The 22,607-nt window shown below is 40.4% G+C and overlaps 1 protein-coding gene across 2 annotated transcripts in view; it reads right to left on the reverse strand.

The window, feature by feature from the left end:
- The window catches only part of SLC24A2 (solute carrier family 24 member 2), a 169,543-nt gene extending 158,209 nt beyond the window's left edge, over nucleotides 1-11,334 (reverse strand). For both annotated transcript variants that reach the window (XM_073345486.1, XM_073345485.1), the window contains exons 1-2: nucleotides 11,078-11,334; nucleotides 7,298-8,388 (exon numbers count right to left, since the gene is read on the reverse strand). In XM_073345486.1, the coding sequence (XP_073201587.1) occupies nucleotides 7,298-8,233 (936 nt within the window). In that variant the 5' untranslated portion in view covers nucleotides 8,234-8,388; nucleotides 11,078-11,334. The remainder of the gene's footprint in view (nucleotides 1-7,297; nucleotides 8,389-11,077) is intronic.
- Nucleotides 11,335-22,607: the final 11,273 nt, after the last annotated feature.

Genomic DNA, 22,607 nt, shown 5'->3' on the forward strand with positions numbered 1-22,607 from the left:
CTAATGTCCAACCTAAACCTCCCTTGCTACAATTTAAGCCAATTGCTTCTTGTCCTATCCTTAGAGGTTAAGAAAAACAATTTTTCTTCCTCCTCCTTGTAACAATCTTTTACATATTTGAAAACTGTTATGTTCCCTCTCAGTCTTCTCTTTTCCAGACTAAACAAACCCAATTATTTCAATCTGCCCTCATAGGTCATGTTTTCTAGACCTTTAATCATTTTTGTTGCTCTTCTCTGGACTCTCTCCAATTTGTCCACATCCTTCCTGAAATGTGGCACCCAGAACTGGACACAATACTCCAGTTGATGCCTAATCAGAGAGGAGTAGAGCAGAAAAATTACTTCTTCTGTCTTGCTTATAACACTCCTGCTAATACATCCCAGAATGATGTTTGCTTTTTTTGTAACAGCGTTACACTGTTGACTCTCATTTAGCTTGTGGTTCACTATGACCCCCACATCCCTTTCCGCAGTACTCCCATTTTGTATGTGTGCAACTGATTATTCTTTCCTAAATAGAGTCCTTTGCATTTGTCCTTATTACATTTCATCCTGTTTACTTCAGACCATTTCTCCAGTTTGTCCAGATCATTTTTAATTTTAATCCTATCCCCCAAAGCACTTGCAACCCCTCCCAGCTTGGTATTGTCCACAAACTTTATAACGGTACTCTGCATGCCATTATCTAAATCATTGATGACGATACTTAACAGAACCAGACCCAGAACTGATCCCTGCAGGACCCCACTCATTATGCCCTTCCAGCATGACTGTGAACGACTGATAACTGCTCTCTGGGAATGGTTTTCCAACGAGTTTTGCACCCACCTTACAGTAGCTCCATCTAGGTTGCATTTGCCTAGTTTGTTTATGAGAAGGTCATGCGAGACAGTATCAAAAGCTTTACTAAAGTCAAGATATACCACGTCTACTGCTTCCCCCCATCCACAAAGCTTGTTACGCTGTCAAAGAAAGCTGCAAAAGGTTTTTTTCCCCTCTCTCCTGCTGGTAATAGCTCACCTTAAGTGATCACTCTCGTTACAGTGTGTATGGTAACACCTATTGTTTCATGTTCTCTATGTATATAAATCTCCCCACTGTATTTTCCACTGAATGCATCCGATGACGTGAGCTGTAGCTCACAAAAGCTTATGCTCAAATAAATTTGTTAGTCTCTAAGGTGCCACAAAGCTCCTTTTCTTTTTGTGAATACAGACTAACACGGATGCTACTCTGAAACCTATCAGGTTGGTTTGACTTGATTTGTTTTTGAGAAATCCATTCTAACTGTTACTTATCACCTTATTATCTTCTAGATGTTTGCAAATTGATTGCTTAATTATTTGCTCCATTATCTTTCCAGGTACAGTAGTTAAGCTGACTGGCCTGTAATTCTCTAGGTTGTCCTTATTTTCCTTTTTATAGATGGGCACTATATTTCCCCTTTTCCAGTCTTCTGGAATCTCTCCTGTCTTCCATGACTTCTCAAAGATAATCGCTAATGGCTCAGATATCTCCTCAGTCAGCTCCTTGAGTTTTCTAGGATACATTTCATCGGGCCCTGGTGACTTGAAGACATCTATCTTGTCTAAGTAATTTTTAACTTGTGCAATAGTGCAACTGTAACAGAAACACTGGTATAGGATGGGGAGATGGAAAATGTCTAGAAGACCAGACTTCGCTGATAATATTGCGCTATTGAGCAACAACTCAAAAAAGTTACAAAGATAGACAAACCAGCAAAAACAACAGGCCAAGAAGGGCTCAAAATTAATTATGCAAAAACAAACATTATTGAAACCCAGACACTAACCACTAACATTTCATTAGAAGGCAAACATATCAAGAAAGTAGAACTGTCCACCTACTTTGGAAGCATATTGGCCAATGAAGACCTCAAGAGGGAAGTGAAACCAAGGGTAGGAAAGACATCCCATCCACAGCATTTACTAAACCCAGCAACATATGGAAATGAAAGATCTACAGCACCAGAACAAAACTGAGAATTTTCAATTCAACCATAAGCTCAGAACTAACATATGGCTGCAAGAACTGGAGATCTACTAAAACTAGAAAACTAGATACCTTCTAAAGAAAGTGCCTAGGAAAGATTCTGGGCATTTGTTGGAAAGATTTCATCATCGATGAAGAAACCTGACAAATCTCCAACCAGCAGCTAATTTCCAGTAGCATCAGATAGAAAGGCTGGACACATTTGGGGCATCTACTCCAGATGCTAACACACAGACTCCCAAGCTGTCAAGTGGAAGCTAATTTGTGTGAGGAAACAAGGGTGCCCATAAAAAACCTTAAGAAGAACCTTTAGTAGGGAGAGCAGAACAGTTGATTTCAACAATATAGAGCAGATAGAAGCAGCAGCAAATGACAGAGGAATGGAAGAGACTAGTTTCTGCCCTATGCGCCAACATTGGTGCAGGAAGACTGTAATGTAATAATATAATTGTACTTAACGAGGTGGAAGTTGACATCTCAAGAACAGATTGAAGCCTTCTATCTACAGAAAAGGTTCAACATTTTCAGTGTCAGGGTAGACTACCCAGCTATTGCACCACAGCTAAAGCAAGATCCGCTAATAGGGATGGCATGATAAATTCAATTTTCATTCCCTTGCATTGGCTTTCCAATCTTTTGTTTCTCTGCTGAGGCAACCAATAAAACTGCTATAATTCTTGTTTCCACTACCTTCAAAGTTATTCCTTTCTCATTTTCTCTTTCCTCTCCTTCATCCTTTCTCTGTCTACATCTCTCTCTCCTTAGATTTTGTACAGTTGTACGATTATCTGTACCTCTCCACTTTTCCCCCCAGGCTGGTTTTTGTTTTACTCTCCCCATCCTTTATTTTAATCCTTACCTCTTTCCTTTTATCCCCTCCATCCAACTATGTGGTTCTTTCTAAAAGCTCTTCCATGCTACTCCTGTATAGGGTCACTAGTCAGAAACTTAAGGCTTCCATGCCAGGCTGTGTGTCATCCATTCACAGCACTTCCAGCCCCTTGCTGGCCTGGAAAGCAAAGACCAAGGTTGGTTCTGAATTATGATGTGCTGCTACTACACTACCAGGTTTGCCCTTATGTTCATATTTTAATCATCCCACTCTACCTCCCCATCTGTCTGTCCACTTTTGTTTTGTTTTGCTTCTCTGACCTCTTCCCCCTTTTATCTGTCCTCCTTCCTTCCCCCTCCTGTTTGTACGCCTCTGCAGAGCTCACCTGCAGAAGATGATCACCATGCTGCTCAGCATGTTGTGCTTACCCCAAAGGCAGAATGGAACCGAGGAGGAGGATTATCACAGTTTTTCACTGAGCACTGTCGATACATTTGGTGTTGTAGAAAACACTAAGGACCACATAGGCTCCACCCCCAAGGAGCTTGCAATCTGTACCATTCTCATCCATTTCACTAAATTGTTGTTAGCATGCCTTTGCCCACGTCAACTTCTGCCAGATTTTCTTAACTTGTACTTTTTGTAAAGGGGATAGGGATATTTAAAGAACAAGAGCTTGAAAACATGGGATTAAAGTGAACCCACATTAAATTTAAACCCCTCAGTATGCAGATGTTCCTGACTAGATGCACAGGCATTTACACAGATAATTCATACAACAAGAGAAGACTACACCACAAAAAATGGCTTTCTGTTTGTGCTTCAGTGCTCACAATCTACTGGTGCCAACTATACTTCTCAGATCTATGTGAAACTCAAGAGGCACCTAGACACAACTGGTGACACAAGCATTAGAAATATCCTTGAGAAAGACTAACAGGCAGAGAGACAGACGATTTCATATGTAATTAAGACCTATTTTTAATTTGATAGGAGATATTAATATTGATTTATATTTAAACACAGACAGGGTGATTTACACCATGGACAAACAAAATGATTTAAGCCTAAAAATACACCAGAAGACTCAGAAGATTGTTCTTTATGGGATGAAATTCACCCTGTGCTATATACACTACTTACGCCCTGCTTTAGCCTTAATTATGAGGGCTCCCACAATGGGATGAATTTCCCTCTTAGAGCATAGCAAGTTTCTTGCAGACTTTTACTGAAAGGGACTGATAATCAAAGTATTGCCATATACTTCAACAGGACTTTTAACCATTTCAAATGTTTTTCATCTATCTCTATGAATATCTCGGTTTTTTACTCTTTGAGGTTGAGATTTGTTGCTAAGCCACTTAACCCTTCAGCTATCCAGCTTTATGTTTCTTTATTTAGACCTCTCAGAACTCTGTTGACCTGCTGTCAGATTACAACAAAGTCTTAAAGTTAAACACCATAGACAACAGTTTCCTTGGCTGATCACTTTCCAGCTTACCCATGGTAGAGCTGGTACTGCACATTTAGAAGAAGCAACAAAAAGGAACAGGAGAATTTTCTACTGAGTCTTGCAAAACCCAAAAGCATGAAACAGCTTTGCAGTAAGAGTCCCTGAGAACACCCTTAGTCACTATCTAGTGACTGCAAGGAGCTGTCTCACTATTCCATGCCTCACAGAAAAACATCAAACAAAAGCCAATTTTGCATTAGGAACAATTACATTTGTTGCTTTTGAATATAAATATGCTAATTTTATAACATACAATATTATTTTGCCTTGGATACCATGGCACTTTCCCTGTGGAGGAAGGGATAGTATTGAAGTAAGGCAGTTCTGCCTTCAAAGATCAAGAATACCAATTCTGCAGCTCTTCTAATCTCCATTGGTTGGGAAGTAAGCATCCATGTGCCACTGAGATTAACCACTCAATAAGTATTTTTATTCTCTGCTTGAGGAAATGATTGTACAAAGTGAACCCTTTAACATTTCTATAGGAGAGACTGCTGTATTTTCCAGTTTTTTTCATTTAAAAAGCAATACAACGCAATTATCTAACATTTTAGATTCATGATAAATAAATGAATGCAGAATAACAACAGGATTCTTATTGAAGCACTTACTATATGACATTCCCCATTATTACCAAATGAGTCAATCCTGATCATTTTTTTCATATGAATACTAAAGGAATTGATAATGAATAGATTATTATTTCAAAGTTTTAATAGAAGTTTCCAAAATCTTTTACAGCCTAACTCATATATATATATATATATATGTAACTATGCTCTCAGAGTCCACTTTCCCAGTCTTTTCACAAATATGGTGCAAAGCTAATTTCTCTAGAAAAAAGTTGACAATTTTATGATTCTTTAATACCCATTTTACTTTAGCTATACACACACATGAGTGAACCACTGATGGAATGCACAAGCTGAAATGGGTATAGAGTCAGCTTTAAGAAAATGAATGAACTATTCAAATATAGTAAATGAGTGAACTTTGCAAAATGGCTTTTGCCTAATTAGTCAAATCTATCAAGAGTACTTTAGTGTGCATTCAGAACATTTGATTTGGCTTTCAAATATTTTATTCTCCTGTTGAGTAAAGAATAAATAAATCCTTATCATGATATGTGTACAACACACTATGTTACTTTATAGACTGAAATAGACCGACCTGGATAATCCAAATCAGTTGACAGATTCCATTTTTATTTGGATGAAAGAAAAACCTCAAATAGTATATCATATGTCTTGTATAAGAAGATTAATAGATAAAGTAATCATGGACTGATCAATTAGGAGTACTCTATATACTGCAGCCGCTTCCTACAGAAACACATTTAGTATAAAATGTGATTGTCTTTACAATTCCTTACCAGAGATTTCATTCTTAAGAAGCAGACATATTTATACAACTTTTGAAAGACGCTTTATTATTTAAGGCAAATAGCTGTTTGCTATTTTCCTTCTTGTTTCATTTTCAAACAGAGATGTTGAGACAGAAAAAGTTGACAGTTCTGTTTTGGGAAAATGGATGGAATACAAAGGCCAAAAGGAATCTCTTTATTTATAAACATTATTATATATATGCTAAAGCTGGTCAGAAAATGAAAAACATTTCACTCCCCGCCCCCATTTTCATTTGAATGTTGTTTTGATGGAAATTTTTCTGATCATTTTCTATGTCTCCATCCCACAACTAATAGCACCTAGGTGTACTGCACTACCATGTGAAGCCCCATTAACTTAGTTGGCATTCTGCATGGGTGCACAAGTCTGACTGTATGCTATCAGCAGCAGGATTGGAGCCCATATGTATATCTATCTGTGTCTATGCAATACACACACACATATACATATAGAGAGACACAGAGAGATCAAGATCATCATTTTTATTCCGTTCCACCATTTTGTGGCTGCTGCAGACACACACAAAATGGTGGCTAATTCTATCATACTTTACTGAACAACAATTTTAACTCATGAAAAAATCTGACTGTATCATCTATGTGTAAATAATCTCCCTATGCCAACATCTCATATTCATATGCAACTAGGCTCTTGACTAAACCCCACCTAGATGACAAATGAAAAGTTTGCACAAGTATTCTAAAGCTCTGAGACAAAATTCCACGCTGCCTACATGCAGTATTTATGAATTCAGCTTTCTAATTAGCTTAAATACCTCCTTTCTAAAGAAACTCTCTCTTTATAGTTATCTTCACCAAGTTGATGATAACCAGATCCACTGAATACCATTGCAAACATCCCCACCTTTCATCACAAGGCCCAAGTATGAGGCTTATAACTGTAGTATGTTCAGCTGAGAGATCATGTGCAATAAAGATATTTGTTTAAATTAAAGGCCCAGCCCTATACCAATGTAATCATTGAGATGTTGCAAAGAAAAATGAAAAGTTAATTCATATAAAAATTCTTTAAAAGTGATGAAATAGTGTAAATCCAAATAACTGGAAAAATAACAGGATCCCCTCTGTTGCTTCTACAGATAAATTTACAAAAGATGTACTTTTGTATATTGTTCCAAATTTGTTTACTTGTTCCTGGTGAAGAAAGTGCTGTGGTAGTCATAAAAAAGACAGCATTTGCCAAGAGATACTAAAGCTACTGTCTAATTTAAGAGTATAGGGGATATCCGTAGTATCTTAAACACCGTGATATGGTAAATGCTGACTTTTGAATGGTTACCCATGTGGCTTAGACTATTATGGAGTAAAAAACTACTGGGAGTAAATAAGCTTCAAAAAGCTATTTCATGCCTTATTTGCCAGTTGACTGGTACAGTGGACTATATGGTATGGTAATCACAGAAATATTTGGTAAAACCTAGAAACCTCCATGTCACATATATTTACCACAGCGAGGACCCTTAAGACACAGAAGCATTTCAGATTTATATACGTATTAAAAAATAACCAACCTTCTGTTCAGAATCTGCTGTTGTTACCTTCTCAACTTTGTTCCTGTTTAAAATTTTTTTCACATATTCTTCTACTTGAACGTTGAATTTCATGAAAGTCACATAACAAAAATAAGCTGTCAGTAGTGTTAAGCTCTCCCACCACATGATTAAATTATCCAAAAAAAAGATTATTAGCAAGATCAAGTCCATGATATAAAAGGACACATCCCTAAAGAGTGGCCACCAGGTAAGGTTCAAGATCTCTCTAGAAAATAAAGCACACATTCCAATAACAAACAGGATATTGAATACTGCAGATCCTACTATTGTTCCAATGCCAACATTGCTGTGAGATATAAAGACTCCTATCAAAGATGTGAAGAGTTCTGGAGCTGAGCCACCCGCAGCCATGAATGTTGCCCCAGCCACATCATCAGATATGGCTAGCTTCTCAGTGATGGCAGTCAGTGAAGGAACAAAGAATTCATCACAGACTATGGCTAAGGCTATGAACATGTAAATCATTCCCAGGATATGGAGGATTACTGCCCCCCTTCTTCTTTCCGCAAGAGAAAAAAGGTCTTCTGGGTACTCTCCTTTGGAGTGTTCTCCTTTTGCATGATTGTGTTCAGTTTCATATTTCATAGAAATAGGTGGATCTGGAGTGCCATTTTGATTCTGTTCCTTGACATCCAGCAGAGTTCTTTGATGCCCATGCATTGACTTTTGGCTACCTAGACTGCTGGTCATCTCTGTGCTATGTGGCTCCATCTTGAAAAAGGCACTAATTGAAAGAGAGAAAGTGCTAATGGCCATTATACTCATGAAAAAACCTATTATTCGTATCAGTCTCAGTTTTTTCCTGACATTCTGTTGCCTTCTACACCTAAACAGTGGTTCCTCCAAACACCATTCTTCAAGGATACTTGCAACAGTGTTTTTAGAAAGAGCCATTTTTGTTCTCTGAAAGATGTTGTGGCCCAGAAATTCAGTATCAGACAGACTGTTCTTTCATACTTCTTCCTGATTTTAACGCTAAAGGTGTTTTCACGTGCTTTTCCAGAATCAAGTACTTTTATGCTTCAGATGGAGTATATTCGTCATTCATGCTTAAAAGGAAAAACAACTTTTATTAATAACACGTGATTAGAAACCTGACTTTTTAAAAGATGTTTTACTGTACATGATTAAACAAAGCGTTTAATACAGAATATTAAACATTTTTCCTGTGACTGTAGAGGTTTTAATTGCCCACTTCCTTTTAAGTAATCTCCTGCAACATGTGTTACACCTTACACTTATCAATCTATCCCACACATTTAGCTGTGACACGCTGGTTACCTTTTCCAGAACTGAAAAAAAGCTGTGTAAGCTTGAAAGCTTGTCTCTTCCACCAACAGAAGTTGGTCCAATATAAGATATTACCTCACCCACTTTGTCTCTCTCAGAGGCTGGAACCAACATGGCTACAACACTGCAAACAAAAATTGTAATGTACTGTCATGTTGCATCCAATCAAAACTAAGCTTTCCAGCAGACACAGCAACAGAATGTTTGTTTTAATACAAAAATAAATTCTGCACAGGAGGAAAATCCAGTGGATAAAAATCCATCAGTAATCAGACCATTTCATGCCATTCAGAACTAAGTCAGTTCTCAGCAGATGACAAATAATTCCAGCAGAGACTAAAAGCTGTCCCCAAAGTATATGTAAAAATGCATAAACGATTGTGTTAGTGGATGCTACTAAAAGCATTCCTTTTCTTCATTATTTGTCACTCTGATTACACAATGCCTAATCCCCAAATGTTGTGGGAATATCTACATTAAATATTAACCTAAGGGCAAATACAGTCCTATTCAGACCTATTTGCAACTCAAGCAGTTTTAATTTAAACGTTAAATTTAAATTAAACAATCCTGCAACAGTCATTGAATTTTAAGTAGGAATAACTCTGGTGACAATAGGATTGAAATAAAGATCAAATACATCTATGTCTTCTTTATGTCCCATTAAGACATGGACTTAAAGTTCCCTGAATTCAAGACAAAGACTCCCGTTGACTTCAGCCTGCTTTGGATCAGGCCCTGAAACATCATAAAGTGTATGGACAACCGAAGACAAAAATATCATTTATCAATATTTTTTTCTTTGTTTTTTGAAAAGTAAAAGCACATGTGACATATATCCTCTAAAAACTTAAGTGCCCAATCCTGCAAACCCTTAAGCAAATAGTCTTGACTAACACAAATATTGCCATTGAAGTATATGGGCGAGTAAGAACATAAGAAAGAGTTTGGAGTATTGGCCCATTAGTGTGCTTTGTTAACACAGAACAACTACTGTGAATATTGGCTGTATGATTAATGAATTTAAACTATTTTCAAAGACATATCTTAATACAGAAAATGATGTATACAATCATTAGATCTTTTATGCTGTAAGCAATAAAAATAATTACTATTACTACTGTATATTGAATATGCACATAGAAAGACTTTATATCATGCCAATTATTCAGGACATTAAGGTATTAACATGTCTGATTATTACAGATTATATGAAATGTTAAAAATAAATTTAAAAATACATTTAAAACCAGTGATTACAGTCTTGTTAAATACAGAATTTCAATTATCCACATTTGGGCACACAGCAGTTGCACAGTCGGATCCATTTTCTTGATTTTATTAAAAAAATGGTTCCCATTTCCAGATGATGCCAGGGGTATAAAAAATTTTTTTACAGCCCATAAGGGAGGTATTTCGTTTTCCATCTTAGATTGACTCCCTACCAGTGTGACACAAATAATATTAAACAGTCAAGATAAAGATACATATTATTAGTGGCTATGCTTGCAATTTACACAACCAATGATCCAAATAGCTCTCTCTTGAGATGTTTATAAAGGGAAATCAGAAATATAATTCTAGATGTGTGAACTGAATGACAAAATACACCCTGTACCTCCCCAGTTTCGATAATTCTACAACATACTGATTAGATAGATGGACAGCCACACACACTCAGGAGATTTGAGCCCCTAGGATAACACATATCTGCACTTAACACGTATCTAGGAATATGAAGGGGAAAACTCCTTTTCACTGACTTTCTTTTTTAATATATACCCTTCCTCTGGGTCATTGCAAAGATGTCTCAGACACACAAATAGGTACCACTAACTCAGCTCCAACTTTGCAAAACTTTTCCTTTCTCCAACCCTCCCCCCCCCCAACACCCAATCTCAGAACAACACTTCATATAAAGGCGAGGTACTTGGGGAGGGGGAACTATTTCCTGATTTCTCCCCCACCTCCAGCTTCAGCTTCACGGCTGTGCACCTGCACCGTCTCCTTACATCTCATGTGACATCACAGAGAACCCCCTGGTGGGGGCTGTGGCTTGGGAAATATCTTGTCCCCTAAGGGGAGGGGGGGGCAGCCCCATTTAGGGCAGGAAAAGCTTTTGGGGTGGGTTTGTCTGCTATGAGGAGGTGGGTGCTCCCTCCATTTGCTTAATTTAGATGGGTAACCAAATTGGGGGGGGGTAGGGAGTGGGGCCCCACAAAGAAACCACTTCAAAGGAATGGGGGGATTAGATACCAAACGATCAGTGTGGGGGGCAGTCCTACCCCCATCCCCCCCCATTCCCTACCCTTGCCAAGGGCCAACGGGGGGGGGGGGGCTGAGGGGATTAACCCGGAGCCCTCCCCACTCGCCTTCCCGCCCGCGCCCCTTCCTCCCCGCAGCTGCCGCCGCCCCAGCCCCAGCCCCAGCGCGGGGCCCAGCACTTACCGGGGTGCAGCGCTCTCCCCCGCCGGGCCGGGGCAGAAGGTGGTTTGCATGAGTGCAGCCCGCACGGCGCCGCCGGTGCTACAAGCCGGGACCGGTCCCCTGCCCTCCGCCTTCCCCTCCTCCTGGACGTGATGTGCGAACAAGGGACTAGCGGGTGCAGGATGCTGCTGTCAGCCGGCCGCCGCCTCTTACCCGCCGAAGTGAGAGGCTGAGCTCCGGGTGAGACTGACCGGTGCCAGCTGCACAGCATCCACTGCCGGCCCTTTCTCCACCCTGCTCCGCTCTCCTCTGCCTCGGCCACTCCCTCCCTCCCCTCTGCCTATCCGCTCTGCCTCCCTCGCTCTGGCACAGAGGACACCGTAAGTCAAGGAGCGGGAGGCTCCCCTCCCACATCAGTCTGTAGCTGCAAGCAGGTGAACATGTGCCTAGCTGCATGTGCCAGCTGAAGGTTATGACACAAAGTCACAGGGACCCACCGAAGCCTGGCAGCTCAGTGGGTGATATACATACAATGAGATTTCCCTGCCTATCAGCCTGTCCTATTTTCTTTCCCTCTCCCGCCTCCCCCTTCATACAGTGAAGTTAGGGATGGTGAAAGACAGGGCCAGGGAGACTTTCCCAGACCTGAAGAAGAGCTCTGTGTGGTTTGGAAGCTTGTCCCTCTCCCCAGGAGAAGTTGGTCCAATACAAGATATCACCTCACTCATCTTTTTCTCTTTAATATCCTGGGATCAACAGGGCTAAAACTACTCTCCATACAGCCACAGAGACTGATGTCTTTCCCCAACCTGCAAAAAATTTTCCCTTCCCATCCTGAACTGGGAGGAAAAGTCAGAATCTCAAAAATTTTCAAGACCCAAAAATATGAAGAACATTTTGGTTTGGGCAAGCCAAAAGATTTCATTTTAATAATTCTGAAACCTTTCATTTGTTTTTGATCTTTCCTTCTTTCACCATGTTTTAATCTAAATTTACTAAAATTTCAAAACAAAGTGCATTTTGACTGGAAAAACTGAAACTTTCAGTTTTAAAATGTCAAAATAGGATGTTTTAACAATTAACAAATATTCCAATGGGGGTGGGGGGGGGTCTGGAGAGTTCTTGAAACCCCCTGTTTTGCATATCATTTCCACTTTGACAAATTGGGGGGTGGGGCACAAAAAATGGCCTGTCAAAAAATTCCCAGCCAGCTTGACTGAAGATCTCCGTCCGCAGAACAGATCCAGCACAAATAGAGGCAACATGAGCTATCCCACCCCATCAACAATAACAATTCTATGTTATAAATTGTTCCTATTACAAATTAAAATAATAATAAATACAGACGGACATCCGTACGCACACACACACAATCTCTTCCTAGATCTGTTTTGTACAGCTACTCTATGCAGGGAATGGTAAAGGCTAAATGTCACCTGGACTGAGCAAAACATTAAAAAAACCAACCTGACCCAGTTACTTCAAGACTCCCCACCCCCATCCCACTCATATTATTCTGGAGTGAGTGTGGAGGAGTCAGGATGTAAGGGGTCATTTGGAAATGCCAAGATTCAGTCTACTCATATTTTCTGATCTATTAAATCTTCCAATTTGTGCAAGACTCCTGGGCTCCTTGAGCAGTAGCATAATTCTCCTGAATGGGAACACTACACAGCCAAAGGGGAGAAACTCAAAGGACAGGATGTGGAGAGTCAGAGGTAGAGGGATACGGTGGGACAGTTGGATGAAGGGAGGGGGAGGAATTTGAGTGAAGGACCCAGAGGGAGGGAGTCGAGACAGGGAGGGAAATTTGAAAGAAAGAATTGGGGTAGGGGAGATACACAAAGGATGTATTGGGGATGGAGGAGCAACTTGAATGAGGAAATTATGGGTTTGAAAGGGACAATTTCCTGATTTGACAAGGGGGAGGAGCAAGGAATTGAGATATTTGATGGAAGAAACAACGAGGAGTCCGGTAGACTAACAGATTTATTTGGGCATAAGCTTTCCTGGGTGAAAAACCCACTTCTTCGGATACATGGAATGCATATTACAGAAACAGGCATAAATATATATTGGCACATGAAGAGAAGGGAGTTACCTTACAAGTGGAGAACCAATGTTGAAGGCCAAGAAGGCTTGACACCTCCTCATTAATTATTGGGAGTGGACCACATCCACCCTGACTAAATTGGCCTTCAACATTGGTTCTAACAAACTGGTAATGTGTGTCAGCAGTGTCCACATGGACAGTTAGTCTGTGGCAGGCTAGAGCGGGTTAGATTCACGTCCCAGCTTGCTGTGAACTAATTGTTCTTGCAGACAAGCCCTGAGAAATATTTGGAAATGGCTTCAGGTTTCCATTGCTCACTAACATAACTCTATTTTCTGAATAAGTTTACAATGAAACTCAAGTTAACAAATATTGTTAGTTTCAGAGTAACAGCCGTGTTAGTCTGTATTCGCAAAAAGAAAAGGAGTACTTGTGGCACCTTAGAGACTAACCAAATGAAGTGAGCTGTAGCTCACGAAAGCTTATGCTCAAATAAACTGGTTAGTTTCTAAGGTGCCACAAGTACTCCTTTTCTTTTTGCAAATATTGTTAGTGTTCGCTTAGAGCTAAAGAACAGCTCTGTAAGTATGTCTGCTTGTTCTGCTTTCCTTTCATTCTGCTGTCCATCACACTGAATATTCATTCCACTGGACTGTTAGTTCCTGCCAAACAGAGAGCAAATTCTACTCAGCATAGCAATACATCTTGAACAAACATAAAAATACCAATGTTTTGATTGATTTAATGAAAAGCCAGGACATTTCAAGCATCCCAAAAGTAGTTATTGGGACACTGGGACATCAAAATAAAAATAGGACTATCTCGGTAGAACTGGGACATAACGTCACTTTACATATCCAGTAGTGGCATTTACAATGTTTTTAAGTCTACTGCCATTTCAGCAGATGACAGCAGCTATGGTCTCAGTGGGGTGCTATGGAAATGACTGGAAGACTATAGGATATTTGTCTAGATGGATATCAGAGGCCAAGACCAGGTGCACCAACCAGGGTAGGAATGTTAGAATGATTAGAAAAGAAGAGAAAGGATTTACTATATTTAACTACTGTACCACATGTAGACACCAGCTGAAGTCATCCAAGAGATAAATCATTCTTCTTCATCAGTTTCTATCTCCAGAAAGATTCATGCAGTGGTGCTTATAAGTATTCTTTTTTTACATTTTTATTTTGTCTCCTTTCTTGTTGTTATGCAGCTTAGACTTTGCAAGGGCAGGTGTATGTCTTTTGTGCATGAGGAGAAGGTAGGAAGGAAACAAGTGAAAAAACCTGAATGGTAGTGTCTAGAAGTATTGTGGCAGCACATTCTGAAGCTGGAAGATACTGATGAGGGAGGTTACCATGACTACCAAAGGCGGCATATTTGAATAAAAATTTATGTTAAGTCTTTTAAATGCTAATTGTAACTGGGGAATGGCTGACATCTAAAATTGCAGACACTTTTTCAATACTTTACAACTTATGATTAATGTAAGGAGAGGACTAAAAAAGGATGACAAATGTAAACACTGTGAAGTTGACATAGTTTACATCTTTAAAGTATATTACGTTATTTACTTGTTCAAAATCATAAATTGGATAGGTACCCGTTAAATGTAAGCCAAAAAGCATATGAAACACAAAGGCCATATCTATAAACTGGTAATTATATTATAGGATGGTATGCAAAGAAAAATTTTAAAAGCTTTTATATTCCGGCAACTAACGGAAGTTACTAGATAGCAGGTCCTGGTTCTCATGGGAGATGTCAATCACCCTGATATCTGCTGGGAGAGCAATACAGCAGTGCACAGACAATCCAGGAAATTTTTGGAAAGTGTAGCGGACAATTTCCTGGTGCAAGTGCTGGAGGAATCAACTAGGGGCAGAGCTCTTCTTGACCTGCTGCTCACAAACTGGGAAGAATTAGTAGGGGAAGCAAAAGTGGAGGGGAACCTGGGAGGCAGTGACCATGAGATGGTCGGGTTCAGGAGCCTGACACAAGGCAGAAAGGAGAGCAGTGGAATACGGACCCTGGACTTCAGAAAAGCAGACTTTGACTCCCTCAGGGAACTATTGGGCAGGATCCCCTGGGAAAATAACATGAGGGGGAAAGGAGTCCAGGAGAGCTGGCTGTATTTTAAAGAATCCTTATTGAGGTTACAGGGACAAACCATCTCAACGTGTAGAAAGAATAGTAAAGATGGCAGGCCACCAACTTGGCTTAACAGTGAAATCCTTGCTGATCTTAAACACAGAAAAGAAGCTTACAAAAAGTGGAAGATCGGACAAATGACCAGGGAAGAGTATAAAAATATTGCTCAGGCATGCAGGAGTGAAATCAGGAAGGCCAAATCACACTTGGAGTTCCAGCTAGCAAGAGATGTTAAGAGTAACAAAAAGGGTTTCTTCAGTTATGGTAGCAACAAGAAGAAAGTCAAGGAAAGTGTGGGCCCCTTAATGAATGAGGGAGGCAACCTAGTGACAGAGGATGTGGAAAAAGCTAATGTACTCAATGCTTTTTTTGCCTCTGTCTTCATGAACAAGGTCAGCTCCCAGACTACCGCCCGGGGCAGCACAGCACGGGGAGGAGGTGACCAGCGCTCTGTGGAGAAAGAAATTGTTTGGTACTATTTAGAAAAGCTGGACAAACACAAGTCCATGGGGCTGGATGCGCTGTATCCGAGAGTGCTAAAGGAGTTGGCAGATATGATTGCAGAGCAATTGGCCATTATCCTTGAAAACTCATGGTGATCGGGGGAGGTCCCGGACGACTGGAAAAAGGGTAATGTAGTGCCCATCTTTTAAAAAGGGAAGAAGGAGGATCCTGGGAACTACAGGTCAGTCAGCATCATCTCAGTCCCTGGAAAAATCATGGAGCAGGTCCTCAAGGAATCCATTCTGAAGCACTTAGAGGAGAGGAAAGTGATCAGGAACAGTCAGCATGGATTCACCAAGGGCAAGTCATGCCTGACTAATCTAATTGCCTTCTGTGACTAGATAAATGGCTCTGTGGATGAGGGAAAAGCAGTGGACGCGTTATTCCTTGACTTTAGCAAAGCTTTTGACACAGTCTCCCACAGTATTCTTGTCAGCAAGTTAAAGAAGTATGGGCTGGATGAATGGTCTATAAGGTGGATAGAAAGCTGGCTAGATTGTCGGGCATAACGGGTAGTGATCAACGGCTCCATGTCTAGTTGGCAGCTGGTATCAAGTGGAGTGCCCCAAGGGTTGGTCCTGGGGCCAGTTTTGTTCAATATCTTCATTAATGATCTGGAGGATGGCGTGGATTGCACCCTCAGCAAGTTTGCAGATGACACTAACCTGGGAGGAGAGGTAGATATTCTGGAGGGGAGGGATAGGATACAGAGGGACCTAGACAAAGAAATCTGATGAGGTTCAACAAGGACAAGTGCAGAGTTCTGCACTTAGGACGGAAGAATCCCATGCACCGCTACAGACTAGGGACCGAATGGCTCGGCTGCAGTTCTGCAGAAAAGGACCTACGGGTTACAGTGGACAAGAAGCTGGATATGAGTCAACAGTGTGCCCTTGTTGCCAAGAAGGCCAATGGCATTCTGGGATGTATAAGTAGGGGCATTGCCAGCAGATGGAGGGACGTGAGCATTTCCCTCTATTCGACATTGGTGAGGCCTCATCTGGAGTGCTGTGTCCAGTTTTGGGCCCCACACTACAAGAAGGATGTGGAAAAATTGGAAAACGTCCAGCGGAGGGCAACAAAAATAATTAGGGGACTGGAACACATGACTTATGAGGAGAGGATGAGGGAACTGGGATTGTTTAGTCTTCAGAAGAGAAGAATGAGGGGGGATTTGATAACTGCTTTCAACTACCTGAAAGGGGGTTCCAAAGAGGATGGATCTAGACTGTTCTCAGTGGTAGCAGATGACAGAACAAGGAGTAATGGTCTCAAGTTCCAGTGGAGGAGGTTTAGGTTGGATATTAGGAAAAACTTTTTCACTAGGAGGGTGGTGAAACACTGGAATGCGTTACCTAGGGAGGTGGTGGAATCTCCTTCCTTAGCAGTTTTTAGGGTCAGGCTTGACAAAGCCCTGGCTGGGATGATCCAGTTGGGGATTGGTCTGGCTTTGAGCAGGGGGTTGGGCTTGATGACCTCCTGAGGTCCCTTGCAACCCTGATATTCTATGATTCTAAGAATCTAAAATAATTGCTATTTAACAGCAGTTTTCAATAAACTACATGCTAGAGACTCTTAAAATTTGAATTTTAGACTTCAAGCAATGGACTGAAACTCTTCCTTCCGGAGATCCCATGATGTTTCACGAACACTGAGTAAACCTCATCACCTACTCCAGATTAAGAGGGTAGATATTATTTCTATTTTGTAGGTAGGGAAGCCAAGATGAAATGATATGAAGTAAAAAAACGTTACTGTCAGTGTCAAGATTAGAATCCAAGTGTCCATAGAGCTAGTCCTGTGGTCTAACCACTAGACAACTTTGCCTTCATGGCAGCAGCCACAGGCTCAAACCAAAAAGTGTTTATCTACAAGTTGCATTCCATTGTGGGTTCTAAGCACTTGGGGTAAATATTGTTTTTAACATTACACACAGTTCTCATAACAACATTTTAGGTTTAAGCTATAAAGAGCTAATTTCTACTTACAATTATACCCTCCATGCACCCGCAACTGATGTCAAATATTATAATAATTTACTACCGGGTGCAATGCTAGCAGTAATGTTTTGGTATAGGTTAGTAGTCAGTGTGTCAAACTATTTAAGCACACCAAGAGGGGATCCTTATATAAGGATCAGTAGTGATTTAGCATTAACATTTTTGTTCCTGTTGTTATTCTCTTTGGGTTATACTGAGCCCTTTCTGTTCAATGTCAGAATAATCAGGTTTTGTGAAGGGAACTAACTGGGAATTAGGAGGAAGGAATTGTCCAAGGGAATTGAGATCATATAGTGCTCATGGTACACACATTGAATCTTGTGTGAATAGATAGTACTATGTTGGATTCAATCTTTCCATTCAGACAGAACCCAGAGAGCAGTGAGGGGCTGAATACTCTCTCCTCGCTTTTTTGACACCTACATGAGACTGCTCAGAGAGACAGACATGCTACAGATTCAGGTGCTGACAATATGCAGATGAAACTCAACACAATTTTATATCACCTTCTCCACCGATGTAGCCTCCATCATCACCAAGATGTCCCAATACCTAGAAGAAATCAGCAGAAAAATGAAGATGACTCTGACCTCAGCCCAGAAAAGCCAGAAGTGATATAGATAGGAAGGGGAAAACACTTTGAGGAACTTATCAATATACTACTTTTACTCCTGAGAGAGAGAACCTGAGACTACAGATCATCAAGGTGGTGTGAAGATTTGGGGGTGCTGCTATACATCTCAGTGTTCTGAACACACATTGCAAGTGGTGAAAAACTTCTTCTACCATCTTTGCCTCGTAGGCTTCAAACATTCCTCACAAATGAGAACCGAGCAACTGCGATCCACGTTATCAATGCTTTCAAGCCAGGCTGTTTTAATTCACTCTCAAATCTCTAATCAAAGGCCATTAAGGGTATGTCTACACTGTAATTAAAAACCTGTGGCTGGCTTGTGCCAGCTGACTTGGGTTAAGGTGGGAGGGTCCGAGAGCAGAGGCTCCTACCTGAGCCCAAATGTCTACGCTGTAATTAAATGGCTCCTTAGTCCAGGCCCACGTCAGCTGGCACAGGCCAGTCATGACTGTCTAGTTGTAGTGTAGATGTACTCGAAGTGGCTTGCAGATCAGGACCAGTACTTTGAACTCTGCTGTGAAGAGAATGGGGTGCCAACAAAGTTTGCAAACCACTGATGAGATGTGTTCACTTTGCCCTTCATTGCTAATGAGGAAACTTGTCAGTGTCATTCTGTTGGCCTGATCTGCAACTAGTCCAAAGCAGCGTAGCTCAATATAATGACGTCACTTTACACAAGCTAAGGAACTGGATGTTTGTGTTCTGGAATAGTGAGATATTGAGCAATACCCTGAGTCTTCATGCACGTTTAAAGCCATGTAATGAGCTGTGCTGGGCACACACAGACCAGAAACAAGCATCTGGCACTTAGCACGTATTTATTGAATTCTCAGAGGACATAGAGATCAGGCCTAAGAGTCTGTCCTCCTCCTCCTTTTTGTACAGGGTGAACAAGCAGCAATAGACACATTATTTCCTTTGAGTTTAAGGCACAAAAGGCCATTTATGTTCTCCTTTATACCAGTGTAAAACTGGTATAAGTCCATTATGTAGGTTACATGGAGTCCTAATATCACAGGATCAAACTAAGCCGAGTTATACCTGCTAACCCCTAATCTAACTTTGGATCACTACCTTAAAAGATATAATGGTTAATTAACTCTACCAGATACAAAAGTCTGTCCTTCCAGCTGAAGGAAGAGTATGCTGATACCATTAGAGTTTGTATTCAACTGAAGGGATTATGCAATTAGTGCCCTATAGTTATTTATTGATTTGGTAGTTCAGCACCATTATTTATTTCCTGCTCTTGCAATCAGAATGCTCCCTGCAATTTACTACATTTATCTGAATGATACTTTGACTGAGTTTACATTTTTGTAAAAAATAAATAAATAAATTCTTTATTATTGCTCCAGTTAGATTTTCAAGTATGGTAGGTCATTAATAACCATTAACGTACCTAATCATAGAATCATAGAATATCATGGTTGGAAGGGACCTCAAGAGGTCATGTAGTCCAACCCCCTGCTCAAAGCAGGACCGATCCCCAACTAAATCATCCCAGCCAGGGCTTTGTCAAGCCTGACCTTAAAAACTTCTAAGGAAGGAGATTCCACCACCCTAGGTAACGCATTCCAGTGTTTCACCACCCTCCTAGTGAAAAAGTTTTTCCTAATATCCAACCTAAATCTCCCCCACTGCAACTTGAGTCCATTACTCCTTGTTCTGTCATCTGCTACCACTGAGAACAGTCTAGATCCATCCTCTTTGGAACCCCCTTTCAGGTAGTTGAAAGCAGCTATCAAATCCCCCCTCATTCTTCTCTTCCGAAGACTAAACATCCCCAGTTCCCTCAGCCTCTCCTCATACGTCATGTGTTCCAGTCCCCTAATTATTTTTGTTGCCCTCCGCTGGACGTTTTCCAATTTTTCCACATCCTTCTTGTAGTGTGGGGCCCAAAACTGGACACAGTACTCCAGATGAGGCCTCACCAATGTCGAATAGAGGGAAATGCTCACGTCCCTCCATCTGCTGGCAATGCTCCTACTTATACATCCCAAAATGCCATTGGCCTTCTTGGCAACAAGGGCACACTGTTGACTCATATCCAACTTCTCGTCCACTGTAACCCGTAGGTCCTTTTCTGCAGAACTGCAGCCGAGCCATTCGGTCCCTAGTCTGTAGCGGTGCATGGGATTCTTCCGTCCTAAGTGCAGAACCCTGCACTTGTCCTTGTTGAACCTCATCAGATTTCTTTTGGCCCAATCCTCCAATTTGCCTAGGTCCCTCTGTATCCTATGCCTCCCCTCCAGCGTATCTACCACTCCTCCCAGTTTCGTGTCAGTTTACTTTAAGTGAGACAGATTTATAGTAATTTTTCCACTGTCAAAAACAGAATCTTCTAAAAATTATGCCGTTATGGTTATATCAGTGGAAATGTGATTATATTTTTCTTGTTCATCTGCACTTAAATTTTAAGTACACTTAAGTCACTACAACTGAGCAACTATCCCCAAAAATGCTTTATAAATATGAATTCACATTTACAAGTTAATTTGATTTAACTGTGTTTGAGCCCCTTTTGTGTTTGATTTCAGTGAGCATTTAGCAAACTTGTTAACTGTCTTCAGGAGCAGTTGCTGTTTTAATGAATAAACTGCAATACTCTCATCAGTAGCTTGGCCACTTTACATTTTATTTCATTCAGAAGTCTTGGTTGGAACCCCTCTCTTTTGGGTGTTTACAATGCCAGTTCCTCATTGTAGGCTGCAATCTTACTGCAATCTTACACTTGGATTTCTCATAAAAATCACGTTTGGACTGAAATAAGCATTTTCTTGGTCAGTGTGCAAAGCAAAGCTGGATCAAACTCCAACCCCCTGAACAAATCCATTTACCTTCACTGCTGTTCCATTATACATTAATTTCCCTCTTCTTCTTTGTTGGTCTGCAATAAACACATTCAGATGTATGGACTTCTTGCATTCCTTATATTTAATGTATTTTGAACTATTTATTTTGATCTGCCTGGTGATCTGTTCTTCATAACATCTTTCAGTTTCCTCTGAAACAAAACAGCCTTGTAATAGTATAACTCAAGATTAATGATTGTCCTGATTAGCTAATTAATTATAAACAAAAATTGCCCTCAAAGGGACAGAAGTTAAGAAAAACTGGTGAGCAAAGCATCATGGGCACTGAGTGAATGCCAAGCTCACTGGACCTCTAGCAGTGAGAAGGAACTGAGAGGTGATTGGGGCCACTCCTCTTTTAGATTGGTATAACCCTATATGATGTGGGGGCGCTGGGGTAAGCAACCCTAATGGGTACTGATGAGTACAAGATTCTGAGCTTGTGCCCTGTTGATCACAAGTGGAAATATGCAGAGGTCAAGCTGAACAAGAATCTGTGGTTCTCAGCAGAATTTGCAAACATTTACTTAAGAAATGGGAGAAACCAGGAAATCTCAAAGCAGAGAAATTAAAGACCCTGCTATAAACTTAATGGTGTTCTCGATGGAGATTTTATGACCTCTTGTAATAATGGTTCATTTGGCCCCCAGCCTTACAAAAAAATGATCAGGCATAACACATGCTACTGTGAACTATTAATATTGTTAAATACTATGCCTAGTAGTAAGTGTTTCCCAGCCAGGCCCCAAGATAATACTGATCAGTGGTAAAACATGGTATTTTTTAATATTGTACATACAGCATGTGTGACACATGAAATTAATCCTAAGGATCATAAAAACTAACAAATGCAAACTAGTAACAGGAAATTCATGGTACACACAAACAGAATATAAAGAGAGATTTTGGATGCAAATAAAACAATATTTAAAAGATATATTCAAATGACAAGTTGTCATATATCCAGGTTTTCTATAAATGACAAAGCAAATTACTGGGGGGGTACTTTCAATAGTTAGCTGTATAGCAGTGCATTGAATTATCTTGCATTTATTCAGTGCCTTTTATCCAAATATAAACCAACTCCCTTCAAAATTTTACTAACTTACAAATTCTACATAGAGAAATTTTGCCCACCGCTGACATACACCATCCCTGGGGTGAATCTCAGTAATTGTTTTAACAAAACAAAACAACATTACATAAGAGTTCAAGACAAAATGTGGAAAATAACTTCTCCAATTGAAATTACAGAGGAAATACAATAGCTAAATCCATGCATACTTTATCCAACTCCAACATTATTACACTGTAATTCAGTTTTTGCTGAGACAGGAATGAATGAACAAAC

This window comes from Lepidochelys kempii, chromosome 5 (assembly GCF_965140265.1).
Source record: "Lepidochelys kempii isolate rLepKem1 chromosome 5, rLepKem1.hap2, whole genome shotgun sequence".
NCBI lineage: Eukaryota > Metazoa > Chordata > Testudines > Cheloniidae > Lepidochelys > Lepidochelys kempii.